General features: G+C 37.4%; 2 protein-coding genes across 3 annotated transcripts in view; one reads left to right on the forward strand and one right to left on the reverse strand.

Moving 5' to 3' along the window:
- LOC121329551 (serine/threonine-protein kinase PAK 4-like) overlaps nt 1-20,496 on the forward strand; it is a 33,535-nt gene extending 13,039 nt beyond the window's left edge. The window contains exons 3-9 of one of the 2 annotated variants that reach the window (XM_041275180.1): nt 9,137-9,793; nt 10,362-10,904; nt 11,356-11,489; nt 13,464-13,590; nt 14,379-14,504; nt 18,237-18,371; nt 18,975-20,496. In XM_041275180.1, coding sequence (XP_041131114.1) covers nt 9,137-9,793; nt 10,362-10,904; nt 11,356-11,489; nt 13,464-13,590; nt 14,379-14,504; nt 18,237-18,371; nt 18,975-19,142 — 1,890 coding nt within the window. In that variant the 3' untranslated portion in view covers nt 19,143-20,496. The remainder of the gene's footprint in view (nt 1-9,136; nt 9,794-10,361; nt 10,905-11,355; nt 11,490-13,463; nt 13,591-14,378; nt 14,505-18,236; nt 18,372-18,974) is intronic. The other variant, XM_041275181.1, reaches the window with a different exon arrangement.
- A 3,268-nt stretch (nt 20,497-23,764) lies between these two features.
- On the reverse strand, nt 23,765-25,665 carry LOC121330417 (ankyrin repeat domain-containing protein 50-like). The gene has a single exon (XM_041276928.1). The coding sequence runs from the start codon at nt 25,546-25,548 to the stop codon at nt 23,914-23,916; it is 1,635 nt and encodes a 544-aa protein (XP_041132862.1). The 5' UTR covers nt 25,549-25,665; the 3' UTR covers nt 23,765-23,913.
- Nucleotides 25,666-25,946: the final 281 nt, after the last annotated feature.

Consider the following 25,946-nt stretch of genomic DNA (forward strand, 5'->3'; position numbering starts at 1 on the left):
CTACCATAGAGGGATCACACTTCACTATCTCAAATATGTAATCGTTTGATACTATATGATATAATATATTAATATATATATATCTATGATAATATATATATAATTTATATATACAGTGCCTTGCAAAGTATTCAGACCCCTGACCATGTCTGGGAATTACAAATTTGAAATTTCGTTCTGTTTGATAGAAAAATGAAACTCAAAAAATTGGTTTTATGTTGGGAAATATTTTTAAGAAAAATAAAAAACTGAAATATCTTGCTTGCATCAGTATTCAACCCCTGTGCTGTGGAAGCTCCCAGTTTGCAGCGATGAAAGAAATTACCCTAACGAGGACACAATTACCTTACCGTTGGCCTCCACCCGTGAACCATTAAAGTTGCTGTCACATTTTCTGGATAAAAACCCCACTGTTGAAGGATCATTGGTAAGGCTGTGAATCTGAAGGAAAATGAAGACCAAAGAGCATTCTACAGAAGTTAAAGATAAAGTAATACAAATGCATAGGTTAGGGAAAGGATATCCCAGTGAGCACAGTTGGATCAATAATCAGGAAGTGGAAACTGCATCACATTGCGTTCCACAAGCGTCGTCCAACCAACCTGAACAACCTGGAGCAAATCTGCCAAGAAGAATGGGCCAAAATCACTCCAACACTGTGTGCAAAGCTGGTGCATACTTACCCCAAAAGACTTAAAGCTGTTATTGCAGCGAAAGGTGGCTCTACAAATATTAATGTGTGGGGGTTGAATACTTATGCAAGTAAGATATTTCAGTTTTTTGTTTTTCTTAAAAATATTTCCCAACATAAAACCAATGTCACCTTACATTAATTGATTTTGAGTTTCAGTGTTTTAAAATAAAATATCGAACAGAACGAAATTTCAATGTACCATTTGTAATTCAGTAATATGAGAGAATTAGTCAGGGGTCTGAATACTTTTGCAAGGCACTGTATATACCCCATAGTCCTCAAGTAAATGCAGTTGTTATACGTGAAGTGCCTGTTTTGAACACTAGAAGGTGCCTTTGTACCGTGCAGGACTACAAAGAGCTCAGTGGCTCCAGCTCATTAGTATCTGTTAACTGAATATAGTTGTGTGGTTTTATCGGAATGTCAACTACTGTCCAAAAAGAACCACATAAAATTTCACTTATAGCAGGTCTACAAATGTGAAAGGCAGATCCAATAACCCAATGCTCCTAAATACAAACCTTAATGTGAGCAACTGTAAGCTATCTTTAAAAAAATATGATACACTTCTCAAACATTAGCCTAGCTATTGTAAACTAACGAATCTGCCTTAGTCATAGTTCACATTAATATAAATGTATACAGCTTAAGGTAAATGGTTTTAATGTGTTTAACTTGGTTGTTTCAACAATCGGTTCTCTACAATAATGACCTAAGAGTAAATATAGGTGCAGTTATTTACACAATATTAGGAATAGGTCTCAATAGGTCTACATTGCAGGTACTGTATAACTATATGTAGTTATTTATTTAACATTTATTTGTATGTGTGTGTGTATATATAGATATATATATATATATATATATATATATATATATAGATAAAGATTATTGCCACATTATTAAAAACGTGTTAACGCTGTCACATTTACAATCCTTCATTTTGTGGCTGATTTAACAGTGTAAAGTGTTGAGTTAATTAAGCAGTTTTACATAGAGCTAACACAGAGATAAGTCATAAAGGCCTACAAATGCTACAGTATTTCAGTCAAAGACACAAAATTACAAAATACTCAGAAATTTGTATTTTCATGAAATTTTCATAAAATTACCAAATAAAAAATGGAATTGAAACAAAGTAAATGGCGACCTCTGCCTATAAAGCCCTTCTCCTTCTGTGTGCAGATAATACCCTTCTTAGGACACAGAGGTGAGAAAACCACCAGGCTCTTAAACACTCAAGAAGGGATAGTAACTGGCTAGTAGGTGAACACGTTTTGCACAGTTACACTGGCGTATTCTGAAGGGATAGTAACTGGCTAGTAGGTGAACACGTTTTGCACAGTTACACTGGCGTATTCTGAAGGGATAGTAACTGGCTAGTAGGTGAACACGTTTTGCACAGTTACACTGGCGTATTCTGAAGGGATAGTAACTGGCTAGTAGGTGAACACGTTTTGCACAGTTACACTGGCGTATTCTGAAGGGATAGTAACTGGCTAGTAGGTGAACATGTTTTGCACTGTTACACTGGCGTATTCTGAAGGGATAGTAACTGGCTAGTAGGTGAACACGTTTTGCACAGTTACACTGGTGTATTCTGAAGGGATAGTAACTGGCTAGTAGGTGAACACGTTTTGTACAGTTACACTGGTGTATTCTGAAGGGATAGTAACTGGATAGTAGGTGAACACGTTTTATACAGTTACACTGGTGTGTTCCTCACAGAAAGGTTGCCATTGTACTTTATAATAATGCTGATCAAAACACCAGAACTCAAAAGTGTAAAAGCAGTTGGATTCCTCAAGAAATTATGCTGGGGAATGCCTGTACCAAGGTGTAATATCATTAAATGAGCAATTCATTGTAAGGTACACAGTATCAATGTATCAAGGTATCAAGGTACACAGTAGCTAAAATGTACTTGGAGAAACACACATGTACAAGCGTCTTAAGTATTCTTTGAAATCCACAAAGCAGACTGATCCTGTTGTTTCTTCTCCCACCTCTATCTGCTCAGCTGCACCACACCCTATGCGGTGGCAATGGCAGATGGAATTCGCCAAAGTTGCCTTAGGCTAGATTTAACCCTTGAAAAGACACCCTTACACTCTATATAAAAAATAAGTAATATACTGATAGATTAAAATAAAAATATATAAATGCATGGGTCAAATTGGAATGCAGTTGTTTGCTGCAGGAATTTTGAAGGCAAGGAATATTTGTTTCTCTTGCATGTGACATTTGGGATTGTGTCCCATAGGGGGTCTAGTAATCATATCAATGGAGGGATGCAAGGCAAAATCATTTCAGGGGGGCCTTCAATTTGGATGTAAATTATGCTAATTTCTGCTAAAAATTATTTGCAAATCAACGATAAATTTAGATTTGGATTGATTAGGATAAGGTTGTTGGAACAGTAATGGGAAATGTCAGCTGGATATTAATAGCAACTATTGATGAATACAAATGGGCATGAAATGAGTTATTGAAAGTAGCACAGAAGACTAAAATAGTCAATAGACAAGGCCTCATTAATTGAACCAGGGTTTGAACAAACCACAACGGAATTGGCATTAGTAACCTTGCAAATTAATCTTGGATAATGCAAATGGAATAGACTGGATATAAATAAACTAAACAAATTACATTAGACTGAATCAATTAGGAACACTGGAGCACAATTTCAATAAGACAATAAAACAAACCAAAAAAAACCCAACACAAATACAGTTTGTTCTTGCAGTAGTACGTCTCAGTCTGCTTTGCCTGTCCTCCATGAGATTTTGAATATATAACAAGGGTGTTTCCTAAAGACTCAAGGTTAAAATACCTTAGTAGTAGGTTTTATAATCACACCTGCGAAGAAACCTTGACATACTGTTACTCAATCATCATGTTTGTCTAGGCATGACGAAAACAACAGGTTTTCAGACAACTGCAAATCAATTCCGATTGTAAAAGTCTTGGAAAAACAAATATATACACTGTAGAAATGTACTGCAGCTTTGAAGTAATTTTATGAACAGCCTATGAGCTTCTTAAAAGCTGAAGAAAGGATGCTTTCTTTTTAAATATACGCTTTTAAGAATGTCAGTTTTCAGTGCTTGTCTCAAAAAGCTGTCTAAGTTTTCTAATTCATAATGTTATTGTTACTTGTGTATCTACGCAAGATCAGGAGCTTCAAGAGTGGATACATATTTTATACATTAAGAAATTTCAGAATGAAAGAAACCTCAGCTCAGTCTGTGCTCATTGTCACTGACATCATTTCCAGCAGCAGGGAAGAATTCAATCTGCCCTCAGACATGTACAGCAAAGGTCACTGACACAATCAATGTGTCAAACCAAAGCACATTACAATAGGGTCCAGATTCTAGAAGCGTTTTACTCAAAATTTATTCTGAAAGAAAAAAAAAAAAAAAAAACACCAGTTACAATTCTAAAACTAATTTAAACTACTTACCCGCTGCTAAATTAAATATCTGAATTATTTATTTGTGGTTAATTTATCATAACTAAAAAAAAATATATATATGCTAATGACAATCTGGAGTTAAGAGCTTTTGCACTATACTGTACTGTTCATGCTACAAATAAAACCACATACAGTGCAATGTACACTCTTCAGTTATTTTAGGTTTTGGGTCTTGCTGCATGTCACTGTGCGCCTTGTGTGTATGGATACTCTGTATGTCACACTTCTTCCATCAGATGGACAGGGCCGGAGCTAATTCGCTTAGTCCATATTCAAGCTCATTCTGGTAAAGTCCTAATTCATATCATGTTATATAGTTCTGCTGCCAATACAAACAAATGGGAATGATTTCAAACCACTTTCAGTTCAATTCCAGAAGCAGATGGAAAGGCACAGTCCTTGTGAGAGTGAGTTCCTTTGGACAGTCAATGGAAACTGACCACAAGGAGTGACGTTGTACAAAGAAAAATGAAGTGCGAACGTTCAACAGCTACAGTGTGGTGTTTGCAACAAGATTAGTGCTAATGCTACTAATGCATTAAAGTAAGTAACACAATTTGTTAGGATTTGATAATCATTTATTTAACCCTTCTAGGTAATACTAACAAAAAGTGTGGTTTTTAGGAAAGTAATATTTGTATTTTTTTTTTTATTATTATATTTTGAAGTTTGAGTTATGACAGTGAGTGAGTACCTATATACAGGCTTTTTCATATTCATTCTCAAGTTTTGCTTTGGTTGAAATGTCAAACACTTTGAAAACACGTTCTACAAGATTAAAAAACAAACATCCTTGAAAAGTGTTTTCTTAACCCTGAACCCTATAATCACTCTGTGTGCTTACAATACCCCCTGACCTGTTTATTTGGCCTTGACCTTGCAATGGTTACTTCTCAAAGCATGATTTATGATGCTGTCCATCTAGCCTGGGGACTGTGTTTAAAAGAACATGTCGGAGCAATACAGAAATAAAAGTTAATTGCATTTACAATGCCTTTTTATACTAGTCTGTATATTGATTTGTTCCTACTTTCTTTTTCATTGTACTCTATATAGTACAGCAGCTACAACCAAATTCCCTGTGTCTGCATAAAAAAGCATCACTACTGGCACTAAGGGATTGTATCTAGTTACTAGAGTGTATAGAGATGGTATAACACACACAGCACATACACTTTTGAGGGTCTAATCTATAACACCCAATGATAACATATGCAGAAATACTAAAAGAAACAAGTAATATTGTTTGACTGTCTTTATCAACATCTTCATCACTCAGGACATGAGAAAACAAGGAATTGTACGTTATTCTGAATTTCTGCATGCTGTAAATTACCTGGTTATGCATTTAGTGAAGCAGCAGAGTAATCCATCCACTGCAGATGGGAAGATAAAACCAGCTCAACTGGACCACCTGAATGCATTCATTTTTTGTTTATAAGTTCAGTCTTGTTTAATGTCTGTTTGCATTCTTAAGTACTGAGTTGCTCTAAGGGAGAGTCTACCTATTGGTATGCTTTATACTAGTCAGCTCCAATAGCCATCTGCTTAAAGTGTAAAAAACACTTGAACCCTGAGGCAATTTCTAAAACCTGGCATGCTTTGTTGTTTGTATGCTGTCAATGCATTAATTATCCTGCCTAATTAAGAGAACAGAAGATCAGAAGATCAATCACTTAACTGCTAGTGAAGTCTTTGTTTGTAGTTAGGAAAAAAGAAGAGTCCTCTTATTTTATTGAATTTAACTGGAAGTCATTGATATATTTCTCCATGGTTCCGGACTGCCTGCTAATTGTAAGTGGTAAGTAAACTAGTCAGTGTATTGTTTTCCTCTGAGAAGGCGAAAGGGGAAAGTCAGAAGTTAGTGTAGCAAGGATGGTAAATCACAGATACATATGAGAAAGTGCAGTAAATACATACCTTTATAAGAGCTTACCATGGTAAATGTGCAATTTTTCCATGCTTTCCACATGATTATACTATGCATTTACCATGGTTTGCCATGCTTTTTTAAAAATATACTTTACCATATCTCTCTGGGCTTTTCAATGCTCTACAATACTTTCACTATACCTTATTACACTTTGCTATGTTTTTACTAGAGTAAACTTTCATAAAGGTAGTATAATTATGGTAAACAATATTACTGAATTTATTTGGTACTTTATGTATATAATACTTTTTCAAATAACTGTTCTTTTAAGGGTTTGTTATTGTTTTAAAAGTAGAAAGATGTATAGAATGTAAACGATAAACCACAGTATTTAAATACAACCTTGACATAAGTCAAATTCAGTACTTTTAAATAAGTCTGGTTATAGTACAGTTAAATTTAACTTGAAAGGGTACTTCAGGTTTTTTTTTTGTTTGTTTGTTTTTTTAATGAGTTGTGTATTATTAACTTGATAAATCCTGCCTCAAGTACTCCAAGGCTTATTAAAATGAATAAAATAAATAAATGATAATAATTAGTCTCTAGGATAGCCCAACTGATATGTCCTTATCTCGTCTCTTCTTTGGTCTCTCTTGTACCCACAAAGAAGTTAAGTGTTAGGTAAATTAAGATTTCAAAATCCAGAATCCCCATTCCTTAGATTAACCAACAGATGCATTGCATCTCTGTACAATTATAATGATAATAATGTGTGGTCATTTTAATTACTGTTCCTAATGGGTATGGTATTTGTGCTTATTGAAAGGGAAGTAAAAGAGTAGTATATAATGGGTTTAGTAGAACTTAGTTTAGCCAGCTCTGAATGACTGATTAACGGTTTACTGTTGCTAGTTTGAGTTTTTTTAGGTTGTTACTCATAGACACACCGATCAAAAAATGACAACTGGTCAGACTACATAAAAAACATTCCCTCTAAAAGGGTTGTGACTCACAGAGAGCTGAAATTGCAGCAAACTGAAATAAAGGAACCGAAATAGAATGAAGACAAGCAATTAGATGTCGGGGGTTATGTTCACTGTAGTTTTAAAATGTGTCTTTTACTGATAACCATTTTTTCATCACTGCTTCATAATTCAGAAAAGTCACATCTATATGTTAAAAAATGTCAAATTAATGAGATGAACAAAGGAGAACAAAATATATAACTATAGATTTCTTAAAGGAGCGAGATTCTCTGGGCTATATTTTGCCAACCCATAAGTGATGTGACATTGGAGACCCCTTCCCTTATATTTCTCTCAAGACTGGATGTTGTTCAGTTAGCATCAGTGGGATCCTCAGACTACAGTGAAATGCCACTCAGCTACAGTGTAAATGTTGTCATTGTGAGTGTGAGAGACAGACATATACAGAGATACCAATAGCATGGGAAACAGATTATGACAAGAGCTTAAAAAGAAATCTGACCTCTTTTGCATTTCTATTTGCTACAGCTCTCCAGTGTGTAGCTTTGAAAGAAACACATGCTATAGTAACATGTCTTTTCAATTTAAAACCAGAAATCTGTTACTACTTTAGGCTAAATGAACTGCTAAGTGTCTATGCCTTATTCTCAGCATACTTGTTTACACTTGCACTTCCATATGCCCATATATGTAATTAGTTATTTGGGGTTATAGTTGCTTGTAGAAAATAACTCTCATAGTAGTGGTAGCTGTCCCCTAAAACCTGATTAGCAGCATGTCCAAAATATCCCTAGTTATGCAATGCTTTCCTGGTTATGATTCTCCAAAACATATGCTATAGAAAGTGCAACAAAAAATAAAATCTTGATTGATAATTCTTTTCAAAATAATGCTTCGAAAATGATAGCCCTGTGCTGGCAGCCTCCGCATTCCCTCCCCTGGCGTCAATGGACCCTTGCATTCCTTGACACTATTTATATGGAACTTTTGTATTGCTCCGGTTCATGGGAGCAGGGAGGGGACTGTACAGGCCTGGGCAGTGGCCGCAGATACCATTAAATTGCTGATAAACCAGTCCTCAGCTGTCAATGTCTGATGTGGATTCTCAGGATCCTTTGTAGGGGGGAGGGGTGTGTGGGACAGAGGTTGCCACCTGGGGAAAGGGGGAGGGACAGGGAGGGGAGTAGGATGGGAAGGGGGAATTGGGTGGGAAATGGGAATGTTCTGTTGATTTGAATTACGGTATTGTATTTCTCATTTTCAAATAAAAATTTGATCACAAAAAAATATTCTGCCTGGGCATTGTAGGGTTAAAATCCAAAGTATCTAACAGCTGGGAAATTATGCGAGTCCTCACAAATTGGATCACGTGGAGATAGTTGGAGAGAACAGAAAGTAGAGGCTTACGAACCGTTAGAGAGAAAACTCAGATCCAATGTGTTGCTACAAAGCTCTTTTCAAAGTGGAAACTAGGCTACTTTTTAAGGCAAATTATATACTTTGAGCTGGGTATAATTCACCTCAGAGGGTGGGTAGCATTCTGTGTCTGAATCTTGTCAGGCACAGTGTGTGCTGATTGTTGCTACAGGATGCAAGGTATTTAATAGGGCTATTTTTTAACATACATGAAGGATTTTTTTTTTTTATCCTTGTAAGTCCATATTTTTATGTAAACAGGTTTTGCAAATAGACACATAGTGTAAGTTTGTGTGAATAAGTGAACAACACCAGTAGTGCCCCTGTCTCTCTCTCTCGCAAACTAGAAATAAACAACTCTGACATTTGATTTGGGGGGCTTATTCTAAGGAAAATAGATTTGAGACAAGAACTTTAAGTTAAATATGCCAGGCTGTATGAGGCCTACTGTTCAGGTGCATTCACTTTACATGTATTTCAGTGGGGCATATATATGGTTAGTTTAAGTTCTTCAACATTGTTTCTCACCAGTTTTCTAGCATTATTGTTATGTTTTCCTTTGACTGAAAGTGGTACAATATGCACACTGTAGTATACAGCATTCATAACCAGGGACCAACAATGTCCTCTCTTCTAGCTTCTACAATTATTTTTCTTTCTTGTTGAAAATGATTAAATCTCTTTTTCAGACCATTGTGCGGGGAAGCATCGTAGGTCTAGATGGCTACATCTCAGGGATTATCTCAGACTTGAACAAGATTTCAGTGACCAGTTCCAATTCTTTACGTAAGACAAGTCCCTCAGCAAGGAAGAGGGCCCAGTCTTTGGGCCGACTGGGGGAGGTCAAGGAGGAAGACCGGTACGAGTACCAAGATCTGGGCATGATGGGAAAATATGACTGGCAATTCAGCTGTAAGGACCGATCTCGAGAATTAAAGAGCGAAAGCGGGAGTCCACATCTTTTTCCAAAACAAAATGCTTATCGACCACCGAATGGGTTGCTGACTAGGGCCAAGTCAACTTTGGAGGTGTACAAGCCTTCTTTAGAGGACCATAGGCCACCAAGCAGTCTCTATCGAGGTTTGTCCAAACATAATGAGGCTATGGGCTCCACAGAAAGACTAAACTCCAGACAACCTTCTGTAGTGAGGAGGGAGAAGCCTGCAAGAAGCAATGTCCCAGAAAAGAGACCCGTTTCCTGCTTTCTGAATCCTACTAGACCCTGGCTTGGTGGAAAACACCAGGCCAGTTCAGGCCCCAGTACTCCAGAGCTGACTCCAAAGGAAAGGGTCATAAGTAGGACACTGAACAGCCCTGGGAGACCACTGTCTTCATATGACATGAAGGTAAAACATTATTTTGCCACTAAGATTTTCCTTTTCATAGATTATGTAGGGGCACCTATGCTCTTTAACTCTAGAAGAGAGATGCAAGCCCTTTTCAATGGTGACCTTAGGGCTTTTGACAAAAAGGTTTATTCTTTTACAAGACTTAAACGTGATTTATTTCATTTTGTCTTTTGCATCCAGTGAATAGTGATATATAGCCCAAAGACCTATGGAGGTTTAAAACTCATACTTGATTTATTAAGACTATTCTGTGGTTTCTGGTTATATCAGGTTTTCTACTTATGTAAGTAAGTATTGTGAGACGGTCACACAGTAAAGCACTGCAGAATCATGAAACTGCTGGCCATTTAAAAAAATAACAATAATGCCCTTTGCATCAATCAATATGACTTTATGCTTGTCAAGGGTTTACATTCACTAATCTGTATGGAATATACATGGTTCATACAATTATGAACTATTCAGATATAATGAGTTTGAAATGTGCATTTGGTGGATTTTTCTGTTCAGCTTAGTTAGTATGTGTGCATGTCTAATGATCTTCTTTACGTGTTTCTTTTTACAGACAGATGTCAATTTCAAGCAACATCTAGATTTTCACCCAAATGGCACCAGTAGCCCTCTTATTTCTCTGACAAGGACTCATAGGCCAGCTAGACCTGTTTCCAGCTATACCATCAGACATTCTCCAGCTATGGTCCTTAATCATATGGGAACAAATATCTCTCAGAAATCAGCTGGTAGCCCCAAGCCTGCAACCCAGCGGCAGGATAATCCTTCTCAGGTCCGACCTTCTCCAACAGGATCCCCTAATATCAAGCCACCACAGACTAGCTGCCCATTTCTCAGGGCCACACAGAATGGCTCTCCTAGTCCCAAATCACCTCCTCAAGACGCCCCCAGAGTGACCCATGAGCAGTTCAAGGCTGCTGTTAAGATGGTGGTAGACAAGGGGGACCCTAGAACATACCTGGAGAACTTTGTCAAGATTGGGGAAGGTTCTACTGGGATTGTGTGCATTGCTAGGGAAAGACACACCGGACGTCAAGTGGCTGTGAAAATGATGGACCTCCGGAAACAGCAAAGAAGAGAGCTGCTGTTTAATGAGGTAACAAGTTTTAAAAATTACATTCAGGACCTCTGTTAATGAAATTACATGCCTTACCAATGACTATGATAGGGTTTTGTCACTTTATTAGGGAGGGGTTACCCTCAGTGCTTGCAACCTAACTTGTTACACATTTTTCTGATTGATACAGATATCTCTGCCTAGGTTGAACTATGAAAATGTTTCAGTTGTTCCGGAGGCAGCTCAGTAGTGTTTTTGATACTGTGTATTAATGGACGTCTTTCAGATGTTACAGTCCTCGGCAGCTACCACCAGTTGTTTCTAACCAACCACAAGTCATAATAATAACGTTTATTTGTGGAAGCTGTTCTGGTCATTGTTTAAAACACATTTCTAATTAGTTTAATTAAATTGGACTCTATTTAACTTTAATTAGATTTAACACTATCAATACAGATACCAAAATAAATCTGTTTGGTTTTGTTCTCAGGTTGTTATAATGAGAGACTACCAGCATAGAAATGTAGTGGAGATGTACAAAAGCTACTTGGTGGAAGAAGAACTGTGGGTCATAATGGAATACCTGCAGGGTGGAGCTTTAACCAACATTGTATCTGAAACGAGGTAAAGCTATCGTTTAGTTTGCCATATAATAATGGGACATTGTTAGAGTAATAGCAACACTTTGTTTAACATGTGAATAGTCTGGGGATATCCTGAGCTAATACATGATTGTCTGCCTTTATAAATTCAAGCCATCAGTGCAAGGATGTGATAAGTCACACTTTCAAATGTTATTAGAAAAACAGAACTGGTGCTACATAGTAACAAATGTTTCTGACAGGCTGTGGGTTTTCAGATTCTTATTCTGACAAGACACCACAAATAGTTCCATGAAGGCAGGCACAGTAAAGCTCAAGATGACGTGTACTTACTTGATGGCTTCTGGGGACAGCCCTAAGGGTCACAGAGAGCTGGCTGATGCAGTAGGGTAGTAGTGTCAAGTTTTCTCCTTTTCCCTGTGGGAGGCACATAGATACTACATTGTATCTGCTTTATGCGACATGCCATAAACGTGTTCAGCCAACAATAAACAAAATCATTGCTAGACCAGTACCAGTAATTTTAAGTTAATATTGTTATTGAATGTTTTACAGTATGTATCAACTGACATAAGAAAATACAAAATTCTATTAACCTTAAGAAATCCAATGCCACTTTATGAGTCAGGGTAACATTTCAAATTTACATTCAGTTAAAATCCCTCAGTTTGTTTTATATTTTAACATTCTGGTTATATTCTAGATATATTTTTGTCTGTGGCTTGTAACTGTAATGTTTTTTGTTGTTGTTAAAATGTTGGCTGCTTCTTGTGCACTATCACTCCTCTATCTTTGGATGTGGAGAAGACAAGTACACACTTGTATCATAGCATCACAGCTGGCTGACACATTGCACACTGACTGAAACAGACTCTGAAGTTTACTTAAAGGTTACGTGATCACAAATGTCCACCATTGTGGCCTTCACATGGGTAGTTCCATAAAGATTATAATATAATGAATTCTTCTCTAAATTAGAACTGTTGAACTGCTACAAATTGGGGGAAAAGATTTGGCTTCTTACTGGTTTATAAAATAAAACAGAGCAAGTTAACATCACCTATTACAGAAAGATTTACAAATATTATTTTAATTCCCATTTTATAGAAATTCTTGCTTTATTTACTAAACAAAACCCCTGCAAACATCACTTACTATGCTTGTCTACACTGTATTTAGCACATCTATAAATCTAGTAACTTTCAGTTTAAAACGTACCATGTCGATTGCAGTACTAAGGCTCTTGTGGATGGAAATCACTGAATAGTAGATAGGTGGCACAACAGGATAACCCATGAGTTAGGAGCTCTCAAATGTACAACATCAGTGCACATCACAAAACCAACCACAAAAAACTTGAGTGAAGCACAGGGCTGACTGTTGGGGGTGTTCAGTACAGGACTGAGGTGTGATAAGAAGCCTTTGTCAGCTGGAATATAGCCTGATTGAAGCCAATGCCATTATACCAAACCTTTCCTGACACTAAATTAACAACCAGCATCATTTTTAGAAAATGGCTGTAAAAATGAGCATTGAATTGAGAATTTCACAGGGAAATGACGTTTTTATGTTTTTATGTTTATTTTGCATTGATTTATTTTGCACTGAGTACTGATTAACTTTATCCTGTTCATCACCTATCTGGTAATGAATGTAAAAGCTGGGCAGTCAAACAATGAGTAAGTCTTGGATCTGACTCTTTTCTATTAGTACGCATATCCTTTTCCATGACATTTTGTTTGTTTGGCTTTAGAAATTGTGTGACATTCGATTATTACCAGCATAATCAGTGTTTGAAACTACACTGCAGTAAAATAAAAAATGAGGGAAATACTTTATCTGCATTGTATAATAGAGGTGAATCGTGTTGATAAGCCTTTAACATCAAGTTGTTATTTACCAAACGCTGCCAGCAAGCCATTGGGAAAGTTTGTTTGTAAAATGAGTGGAAGAAAGCAGGTGAAGTGGTTTCCTGTTATGTCGTTTGGTTTCACAGGCTGAATGAGGAGCAGATTGCCACAGTGTGTGAGGCAGTGCTGCAGGCCATGTCCTACCTCCATTCCCAGGGAGTGATCCACCGAGACATCAAAAGTGACTCCATCCTCCTTTCCCTCGATGGACGGGTATGCAGGACACACAAAACACTCGCTCGTGTGACAGTCACTGCAGCCTTCATCAGTCTCTTTTAAAAATGTTTATTTTAAAACTTCCTGGAGGTTGTTACTGTGTGGTATCTTATACACAGACTACATGCAAAATATCAGATTCTTTGGTGATCACTTTTTGTTGATGCTGTAAACACAGTGACTGCTATAATTAGCATTATTTAGGTCTCATAAACACACAGCCTAAATGCGGTTGCGAATTCACCTTTTGCTCTTAATATGGTTTAAGTACATACACAGTTCGGATGCAAAAGGCAGCGACAACCGCACTAGTTAATCTTGTTCGGAACAGGTAGCGAGTTCTGTTACCAATTTAGTTCAGTTAATGCGCAGCAACTAGGTTTGTGTATTAAAACTGCACTGAAACAACCACGGTAGATGCTTGTAGGTTTCTGCGCAAGTAATGATGTCATTGTTTATCAGAAATTTCCATTTGATAAACATGGCTAAAAAAAAAATATAGGTGCCTGATGAGCCAAGTTGATTTTGTAATATTGATCAATAGGAAATTCATGACAATAGTAAATAGTGCATACATATAATATACTTTTTTAAATCTAATCAAGAGTTGTATAATATTCTGTTGTAAAAAAAAAACATTTTATTTTTGGTTTTGCAACTTAAAGAAAACAATATGGGACAATTCATGTCCCCAGACGCCACAGTGCAACCGCAACTCATTTTTACATCTTCAAGAGATATGGCATCCATTAAAAAGCGATTATTAATCTTGCCTTATTTTCCAGATCAAACTGTCAGACTTTGGGTTTTGTGCACAGATCAGTAAAGACGTGCCAAAGAGGATGTCCCTGGTAGGAACCCCATATTGGATGGCACCAGAAGTCATCTCCAAAACACCATACGGGACAGGGGTAAGCACATGCTGGAAACTGCTGTTAACAAAGGAGAGAGTTAAGGCCCTTACACACCAGTTGCGACACGAAGAGCGACACAACAAATCGGCACAAGAAAATTAATAAAACCTCTGCTTTTCAGTAGCGCCTTTCACGCCAAAGGCGGCATGACAAGCGATGTTGCCGCGACACAAAGTCTAACGCGAGCGATGAAAAAAAAATAGACTTGTCGTGTGACAACTACACAAATAAGCAATCAGAGAACAGCTGCATGTCATGTGGTTTGAAATCAGGCCCGGTTTCACTTTCCCTCAAAATGGAGTAGAAGATTATACTTGCAGAATCTAATTTCCCTGACCTTTTTGACAAGTCAAAGCAATTATTTTTGTGTAAGTGCATGCCAACAATCTGCAACAGGTCTTCAAATTGGGTTGTCAACATACGAAAGTACTGTCTGAATCTGGCACCATCTAATTTGAGTTCTTGGACTAATCTGTGGAATTCACCTATAGCTGATCTTTTTCTTAAGATGTTGGGCACCCAGATCCAGCGCTATTGCGTTTGTTTGTTAGTAATCATACTTTCTGAAATTTCCAGCTCTCGCGTCGTGTCTGTGATCGCTTCTGGCATGCATGGGGTTTTTGCAGCGAATTTGTCATGTTGCCCCAGTAAAAATCGCGTCGCGTCCAGTGTATGAAGGCCTTTAAGTAGTTATGGACATACTGTGGCAATCATCTGTGATATTAATTAGATAACCTCAGGTATCAGGATGGCTCTTTCACTATGATGGTTAATATGCTTGATTAAGAGTCACTGACTCACCAGTTCTGACCAGTTCAGATAATAAGCATATCTTTCTCAACCCTCAAGTCACTTCTTTTGAACCGCAATTTTTGCTTCATAAAGTCAAATGAAACCTGCTTAACAATGTTACCTTAATATATTGACTGACATACCACTTTGTAGTTTTTCAATATACTTAAGGAAAAACTGACACAAATTAAAAAATGTGACATTTCAAAATCTAAAATGAAATACTGTGCTACTATTATGGCTTCCAGTAGACTTTTGTGATATCATTTTGCGGTTTTTTCTTTGATTACATGATGTTAAATAAAAGATCAAAATTGTGTTCATGTAGTTCCTATAATCATCTTATCTCTATTGGTTTGTAGATTATTTATGTGTGAAGACAGATTTTGCAATTTCATGTTTGCTACAGTTTCAATTTTTTTTTTTTTTTTTTTAGAATAAAATCGAAATATCCCCACTTAGAGGTATACATCCAGTGGATATTTATACCCCAATATTCTTTCACCTATTTGGAAATATGCTTGGGTCCCACATGGTTAAACATGCCAAATATCCTGCAGAAACAGGAATACATGATGATTCTGAACACATTCATTGTAGAACGAACAGATACAAAATATATCTCATGCAAATTCAGATAGTATAAATTATTATTATGAACCATGTAGTCTAACTTGTCCCAAGGCAATATTTCTTCTAGTCTCTTCATCAGTATCTTATAGCTCACGACTTCATGTATAGGCTTGTTATTTTCAAAGGATGTCCGTCTGAAATAGTTTTTAAAAAAATGTAACCATACTCATTTTTGTGTATGTATAAAATGCAATCCTTTTATTATGTTGGAATTCGTTTTAATATACAGATTGTGCATATACCAAACACATATTAAAATAATTAATAATAATAATCTTTATTTTTATATAGTGGACCACCATCACAAAGGTCTTTACGAGATATGAGACTAGTATGTATGAACTATGCATCAGCTGCAGAGTCACTTACAACAACATCTCACCCAAAAGACAGAGAACAAGAATGTTAAGTGACTTGCTCAGGGTCACACAACAAGTTAGTGGGGGAGCTGGGGTTTGAACCAGGTACCTCCTGGTTACAAGTATGTTTCTTTAACCACTAGGCCACACAGCCTCATCTTAACTTACAGGCTTCAAAATACATACATGGATAAGGCAAAAAATGTAAGAATATAAAGGGAGTAATTTCAAAATGTTTACTGTCCCTTTACCTTTTTATGATGTGTGCAGTAATTCTTATTACAATTACTCAAATGTGTATTTTTTTATTTATTTTTTTACATTTCAACATTGTTTTACATTACTGCTCTTCAGTTCTAATTGCCTGCCAGAGCCACATCTTACTTAAACTAGATCAGTCAAACTGTCTTGATATTAGCAGGAACAAATACAATCTAGTGCTCATCCAAAACAGCAGATGGCATTGGCGCTTTCTTCTGTGGACTTTGGCTTATATATTGTATAAGGTCCTGTAACAGACACATAACTCAGTACAATAAGAACCTCTCAGAGTGCATGTAAAAAGCATATGGATGTAATAGGAGAGTAAAAACCAAAACAAGTCGATGTAAGTTACAGTTTAAGGGTAAACTCAAGCCGGACAGCTTTGGCTGTCATATCAGCCAAGAAATATAGTATCAAAAGCAGAATAAAAAATAGAACACAAGAGATAAACGACCACAGAAACAGAAACCATCTCACAAGGGCAACAAAGGCCACAGATATACCAGTGGTGCCCGGCAAGGAAGGGGAGCCAGCAACGCTGAGAGCTCACACTCGACTACTGTGTGTGCGTCTTGGTTTAACCTTTAACCCACGGAATCTCAGTATAGTCCCAATAAACACCCAGTTTAGACTTTGATACCTAATAGCAGCCTTGGTCTCAACTGGTTTAAACTGTGAAGTACAATCCCTCCATGTATAGGGTAATTAGTGGTATAGTAGTAGTGATTCCTCCCTTCTGTTCAACAAGAAAACTGTTCTTATATTTTTCTAGATATACTGTAATAACTGCAGCTATTCCCAAATTACTGCTCCTTCACATTCTACCAGCATAGATATGTTGAATGGCATTTAATGTAGCATGCTTTTGCAAGGTTTAATTTGCAAGCTTTTTTTTTTTGCAAATGTAAAATAAAATTGTTAATGTTTCCAAACTTAGTAAAAAGCAACTTGAGGACTCAACTGTGCAACTTAGTTGTTTGTATTTAGTTTTGAAAGACTAAAAGTATGTTTTTTCTTTCACAAAAAATACATAAGACCTTGAAAAACTACTATATCTTAAAATATTATTACAGATAATCATGTTTCTATAGTTGTTATCTAAAGTTGACAATTCTAAGCCAGTTCCACAGGTGGGGTTTACAGGGTGTTAGCTGTGTGTGTCGCTGGCAGTGAGGGACCTCAGAGAAGTACTGCAGCTGGTAGCACAATGATCACAGAAACACAGCATGACATGCTAGGAAAATGGAGATGTTTAGTACCAGCACTGGCATTTTCTGATCAATACCTTGTTTCCTGGTACCATTGCAGTCGTAGTTAGTGTTATCTGAGACACGACACTGTTTGTACTTCTGAATATTGCCTTTTCTCTGTATGATTTCTGGTTCTCTTTCTGTATAACAAAAGGTTTGTTTCAACCTCAGATAGAATTGTGTTCTACTAAAGACTCCAAGTTCCATCTGCAGGGGCTGTCCAGTAAACCATTTCACTGCCATTGTATTTTAAGTTCTAGTCAGATCAGAGGTACAGATCACTTGCTTTTTCACATATCCATTTTACTTCCTGTTTACAAACCATTTGATAAGAGATTCCATACCCATTACATTACGCTCACAAACAATAGTTAATAATCATTTCTTGAAAATGCCATGACAACCAACATAGTCCCTGTTGTTGGGTCCAGGTGGATGTCTGGTCTCTGGGGATCATGGTGGTGGAGATGGTGGATGGAGAGCCTCCCTATTTCAGCGATGATCCAGTGCAGGCCATGAAGCGCCTTCGAGACCAGCCCCCTCCCTCGGTGAAAAACACACACATGGTGAGTGTCCAGCCTTTCTAATCAGACCACACTGACCAAATGGCCTCTATCCTTTAAAATACCTACAAAATCAATTTTGATATTTCTTATTGGAGTGTGCAACCATATCACTTCAATGAAAATATTTTTGCAGCCTTGCAAGATAGAGCTAAGAATGAACTAGCGACAGTTCGATTTGTTGAAAGAATATTCTCTGATGCTTAGAAGAAGTTGGTAGGAAAACATTTTACGACAGGAATAGCATCAGCACCTCAAGTACAAAAACTGTATTCTTATTTATTCCTAATAAAATTATTTACTTGCCACAATTTAGGTTACCTGAAATCAAATTTGCTCCCTACTAGTCTTAAAGTACATTTCTAAGTACGATGAAAGCAAATGTCGTCAAAAGTGTATGTGTTTATTTATTTTTTTAATACATTTTGAAAGGCATAAAACAAATTCTGTCTATTCTCCACTTTGATCAAATATACAAACACACACACACACATTAGAACAAGTCACAAAAAACAAAGACCTACTGTAACTAGATTTTAGTTTACTGAGAAAACTACTTGTGATACAGTAGAGTATTTTGTAACCTATTTTTCTTTAATCTTGCAGGCCTCGCCGGTTCTTAAAGATTTCCTGGGCCGGATGCTGACCAGCGATCCATTGCAGAGAGCGACCGCCATGGACCTCCTGGAACACCCGTTCCTGCTCCAGACAGGAACCTCACGCTGCCTCATCCCCCTTATCGAGAAGTACCGTAAACGCATGTCAGCATGCTGATAAAAGGCCGAAGCTCCACTCACCAGCAGTCACTACAGGGGCAAGTTTGCTGCCAACAGTAGTTACAGGGGCAACTTTGAAGATCTCTCTGATATTGCCAGACAACCCAAAGTCTTGCTGACCCTACATCAAGGACAAGGAGAGAGAGAGAGAGAGAGAGAGAGAGAGAGAGAGAGAGAGAGAGAGAGAGAGAGAGCGAGAGAGAGCGAGAGCATACAGTAACAGATACCATGTTAATTATGTCTGCATGTTTCACTTCTTGTTTTACAACTTGGTATGGACATTCCTCACTGTCTTTTCTTATTTATGGTGATCTACCTGACCTCTGAATGGTTAAGCTAATGAAAGCAATATATTTTGCCCAAATGTGATTGGCATGATCATTTTTTACAATGTTATTCCACATACTGTACGCCACAGTGACCTGATTTTTCAAGATATTTTCATTGTCTGAGCTTTTAAAGACTATTTTCTGGGAACCTGTGCAGGTCCACTTGTTAAGAAATGCTATTCCTTCTCTCTACTGACACCAGTAATGTGCAATTTATAGCTTTGGTGGGGGAATATGTACTGTATGGGGTCAACTGAATTGATCTAAACCGTGACTAATCTAAATAACAGTTTAAACCACTGTTTAAATAGCCAAATAGGACCAAACCTGGCATAGTACTTAAAACACAAAAGTAAAAAAGAAAAATTCTCTTGAGAATTTCTTAAAATGATTTGAACAGTGAAAGTATTTGATCCACCATGCATTTAGCTCAAACAAGCATACCATGGGCCAGATTCTCAAAGTTTTTTTTACTTAAAATTGTTAAAGAGGTACTTTGTATCTACATTTTGCCAATACAGTATGTTATTTATTTTATTTTTTTACCTTGTTAATATCCTATTATGTGTGTTCTGTATAAATCACCTTTGCTGTTCAGATAATTTCCTAAGATTACTAAAATAAGATTACAAACTAACAATTAATACTACTAATGAGCTCTTGAATAACGAAGGCTCAGTTGTTTATGTCAAGGTTAATATGTTTATTAATTAGGTGCATTTTTTTCTTTTAGAATAAAGTAAAAAGCTTTGAGAATCAAGGCTCCTGTGTTTCTTAAGTTCTCCTAATGTTCACATGGACTTTTACAGGTGATTTTTGAATAGCCTGCAGTCTGAAACTCTTCGGAATTCCTTCTGCCTGTGTGTTGTCTCAGCCCAGCAGTAGTGACACACAGCAGAGAGATTACACCAGCCTGCTTGCTCACCCACCACACTAATATTGCACTTTACATCATACACAGCCACTACTGTATTTCAAGGTAATGTTTATCCAGCTAGAGAACATGCTGAAGATAAATGGCCAGCAAATGAAAAATGTGATATGTTTTTTTTTTTTCAGATTTTTGTATTGGAAATAAAATTACAAATGTATTTAAAGCAAAATATCTGATTGTGGGTGTTTTAAAAAATAAATAATTCCCACCTTTCATATAAAGTGGACATTATAGACAATGTGATCTATTTTAATAATCTGACCTGCTCCAGATCTTAATACAGCCTCAAGCTCATTAACCTGCTTTATACCTTTCCACTGTTTTTTTTTTTTTAATGTTATTAATAATTTTAATAAATAGATTTATAATTAAACCCAGGGGGAAATTCATATATGAATATATTAGAACTGATAAGATCATTAAAATTTACCCCAGTGAGGGCAGACCAGAAGTTTCCCAAAACAGACAAATTCAGAAACCTTATTTAAGTGTCCATTGAAAATCAACGTGGGGTACGGCTTGCTCACTAAAATCGTTAGCGTTTTAGCAAAGAGGAGACGATAGCCTATCTAGGGATACCTAAATATTTAGTGAGCACGGCGTCTAAGGGAGTACATGGAACATCCAAAAACGTGCCCCCATGCGCTCTGTATTGGTTATAATGTGTTACATTTTGGGGTGCTTTTGCTCGTGGGGTACGGCTTTCTCATTAAAATATCTAATGTTTTTACAAAGAGGGGGTGATAACCTATCTAGGGATACTTCGAGATTTAGTGAGCAAGGAGTCTAAGGGGGTAAATGGGACAAAACAACGGGTAATATAGCTTACCGCTACGCTGCTGATACAGATTTGTTATTAATATTTTCCTTTTTTTTAAAAAAGGAGCGATTATTTTTTAAATAGGAGCACTATATTAATTGAGCATGATGTGTAATGAGTTAAAACACACAGAAAAAGGACACGCTGCTTTGTCAACTACACCGCGAATAAGGAACCGTGAATAAGTAACCAACTTCCAGGTGGCAGTATAGCGTCTGCCCTCCGTCTGTGTATGAATTGTTTCATCCTGTGTGATGCGCCTGCCTGCGTTAACCAAGATCGCTAATATATATATATATATATATATATATTATATATATATATATATATATATATATATATATATACACACACACACACACACACACATAATAATCATAATATAAACAGTCAAATTACACTTTGGTAGGTTATATAATAGTATTGGATTATAATAGTAATGTATATGATTGTTTTTTTTTTTGTTTTTTTTGTAAATATAGTGTCCCCAAAGGTAGCATAACATAATTCGTTATGTCCCGTAGGAATATTACTATGCAGGCTATGTTGTGTTTTGCATTATTTTAAGATGCATGCAAATGCATGCAAAATGAATGTGTTATACAGTTAAGTCATACATGGTTTTAGGAAAGGGAGATCGTGCCTAACTAACTTGCTTGATTTTTTTGAGGATGCAACATCGATAATGGATAATTGCAAAGCATATGACATGGTTTATTTAGATTTCCAGAAAGCTTTTGACAAAGTCCCGCACAAAAGATTAATTCTCAAACTGAACGCAGTTGGGATTCAAGGAAACACATGTACATGGATTAGGGAGTGGTTAACATGTAGAAAACAGAAAGTACTGATTAGAGGAAAAACCTCAGAATGGAGTGTGGTAACCAGCGGTGTACCACAGGGATCAGTATTAGGTCCTCTGCTATTCCTAATCTACATTAATGATTTAGATTCTGGTATAGTAAGCAAACTTGTTAAATTTGCAGACGACACAAAAGTAGGAGGAGTGGCAAACACTGTTGCAGCAGCAAAGGTCATTCAAAATGATCTAGACAAGATTCAGAACTGGGCAGACACATGGCAAATGACATTTAATAGAGAAAAGTGTAAGGTACTGCACGCAGGAAATAAAAATGTACATTATAAATATCATATGGGAGATATTGAAATTGGAGAAGGAATCTATGAAAAAGACCTAGGAGTTTTTGTTGACTCAGAAATGTCTTCATCTAGGCAATGTGGGGAAGCTATAAAAAAGGCTAACAAGATACTCGGATACATTGTGAAAAGTGTTGAATTTAAATCAAGGGAAGTAATGTTAAAACTGTACAATGCACTAGTAAGACCTCATCTTGAATATTGTGTGCAGTTCTGGTCACCTCGCTATAAAAAAGATATTGCTGCTCTAGAAAGAGTGCAAAGAAGAGCGACCAGAATTATTCCAGGCTTAAAAGGCATGTCATATGCAGACAGGCTAAAAGAATTGAATCTGTTCAGTCTTGAACAAAGAAGACTACGTGGCGACCTAATTCAAGCATTCAAAATTCTAAAAGGTATTGACAGTGTCGACCCAAGGGACTTTTTCGACCTGAAAAAAGAAACAAGGACCAGGGGTCACAAATGGAGTTTAGAAAAAGGGGCATTCAGAACAGAAAATAGGAGACACTTTTTTACACAGAGAATTGTGAGGGTCTGGAATCAACTCCCCAGTAATGTTGTTGAAGCTGACACCCTGGGATCCTTCAAGAAGCTGCTTGATGAGATTTTGGGATCAATAAGCTACTAACAACCAAACGAGCAAGATGGGCCGAATGGCCTCCTCTCGTTTGTAAACTTTCTTATGTTCTTATGTTCTTAAGTTATATATAACATCGGACAATTGGATTGACAAACATTGTAACTTTTTTGAGACTTATGGTCGGTAAGTGTGTTGGGGTTTTTTTTTTTTTTATTATTATTTATTATTTTTATTATTATCATTTTATTTTAAAAATACAGGACATTGACAACAGAAAACAATGTTCTTGCTGTACAGTTGATGTGCTTTTAATCTAAAGGCTAAACACAATCTAAAGGTTTCCCTTCAGTATAAAAAACACAAATGACGGTATAAGAGCATTTCATTTACCAAAGAAAGACAAACGTGTTTGATACACACTGTATCAATGTGAAAAGTATACCTTACATTACACAAGTGAAGCGTGTCACTGGCTGTGACAGTTTTGCTGTGAAGTAACATTTTTACCATGGACCTAATTATAAATATAGGTCGGCTGATTTTTTACAATTAAAAGCCGTTTTTGCATGAATATTCTTTGTAGGCGATTCATATAACCTTATTTGCATGACCCAAAAATGCTATAGCAAATTGTATCTGTACAAATTCGTTTAAAATACAGCGTACTGTATATTTCTATTTAAAAAAAGCTTCATTCTCTGATTTTAGTAGCTACATCTCAGTTTGTTTGTTTTTTTTCTGCAAAACAGTAAGGAGACTGCATCTCTAAACTTATTTTTGAATTCCAACATAACCCCTTTTAATCTGTACTATGGATACCGGCATATTACAGTTCTCATCTACATTTGAGTATCCAAGTTAAAAAAAGGCATCCCGTTCGTACTCAAATATTAGGCATTTTGCTACCGTAAAATTAATTTTCAACATATCCTGTTGTGTATAGCACTATTATACATAATAGACCACGTTGGCTCCATTGTTTTCAAACTCACATCTAACCCCGCTGATGCTGTCTATGCTGGCCTGATAGTTGACTTGCTGGTGCGTTTTGGAAAGTGGACCGGTCTCCGTTCTAGACATCTGTCCTCTCACGGACGCAGAGTCAGACGGAAACTCTTTTACCAGTCTCAGGAACTCGGGGGCGGTTAACCTCCAAAATAACTGGGTCCCCAACGTAGAAATCCTCGCAGGACGAGGTGGGATATTCTCTTGCGAGATCTCCTCTCTCTGCGCAAGAAGCTTATCGGGGCGCCCGTAGTAGGGGAGACTGAATCTCTTTTGATACTGACCGGTGCGCTTTAACCTTTCATTAATATCGCTGACTTCCCCTTCATCCGAGTTGAGACTATCGACTATTGCCCTTTGGCTGTCATTGTGATATTCAAGCGACTGTTCAGAAACTGTACGATTTAGGGGTGTGTTGTTAATAGTAACACATTTCCCTATGTCCTTGATCAAAGGGCAAGTAATTCCTTGGTCCTGCCTCTTTGAGAATACTGCTTGTTCCAGCTGTTGTGACCCTCGCTTAACTCTGTGATAGGCATCACTTACATCAAATAAGCCAACTTTCTCGTTGGTAAACGAGGCTGACTTAATCCTAAAATTGAAAGTCTCAAGTGCACCTTGTTGATCAGTACTCTCTTTGTGCTCTTCTTCATTTGGGCTATCTGTAGTGCTTTCCGGTGTTTTATTTCCTCTTGTGTTCTTTAGTCTACAGTTCTGCATCTGTTTTGCTGTGAACAAGATTCCAGATTTTGTGTCTTGGCTGTCCTTGTGGTGCAGCACATGTTTCAGATGACTTATAAAAGGTTGATGCTGACATTTTCTATCTGGGGACTGGTTTTGAGCTTTAACTCGTTTCCTCAGTCCGATGCTGTCTCCCACTTTCAGTTGCTTTTGAAACAGAGTCGGGAGGTGGTCTTCGCATTTATCCTGAAACTGTTTTGTAATTTTTTCAAGCACTTGCTTCGGCAGCCGGGATGGGTGCCGTGGGTCTCCCAGCTCTTTACTTTTCATGTCCAACAGCTGGTCTTCTGACCCAGGGCACTTGTGTCCTGGGATGTTCAATGCCTGTACACACTGGCTGTGGCCAAAAAGAGTGGCCACTTGGATAGCCGAGTGCCCAGCATGGTTGGTCCTGTCCAGCTCTAGTCCAAGCCTCTTGAAAGCTCTGATGAGAAATTCCAGAACTTGGCTGTGTCCGGAGCAGGCTGCATGCATCAAGGCGTTGTTTCCCAAGGCATCTTGGATCTCAGGGTCGGCACTAAACTGCACCAACAGCTTCACCACTTCCAGATGCCCCATTTCGCAAGCCAGGCTTAGTGCCGTCCTTCCATGATCCTCCTGACAGTTCACATCAGCCCCCTTCTCCAGAAGCAATCTTGTGAATTTCATTCTCAACCCTGGATCTGGCAGACAAATGGCAAACATTAGGGGGGTTTTGCCATTCTCTGTTTTGGAGTTGATAATCCTTCCATCCAGAGCATCAAGGACAAAGCGTGCCAGGTGGACCTTGCCGCTGTTCATGGCATCCAGGAAAGTCTTGGTCCCAGAATCTTGACCGAGATCTTTAGGTCTCAGCATGATTGACTTCTCCGTTTTTCTGTATCTGAGCAAACACTTTACTTCACGTTGCTTCTGTCTAGTCTCTCTGTGTGAAGGTTGAGTCAGCAGTCTCTTTGTATTTTCTATCCTTGTACCTGAGTGGGTCTTGCAGCTATGAATGAAACTAAGCTAAGATGTGCCTGGTTTTTATACCTTCTTATTTATCCAGCCTGTGTTACCAAGGAAACGGTCTTCTGAGGTTTATGATGCTGTAGGAACATCCATTCACAATTTCTTGTACAGGCTGTGCATAGAGGCAGGCTGTTTGTGACTAAGTAATTACGCAGGGAAAGACAAATTCTGTTTCTTTGTACATATAGGGGATAGCATTTAACACTAGTTTTGAAACCGATTTGCGGTAGTAGTTGTTAGCTCTG

The sequence above is a fragment of the Polyodon spathula genome, chromosome 17, assembly GCF_017654505.1.
Source record: "Polyodon spathula isolate WHYD16114869_AA chromosome 17, ASM1765450v1, whole genome shotgun sequence".
NCBI lineage: Eukaryota > Metazoa > Chordata > Actinopteri > Acipenseriformes > Polyodontidae > Polyodon > Polyodon spathula.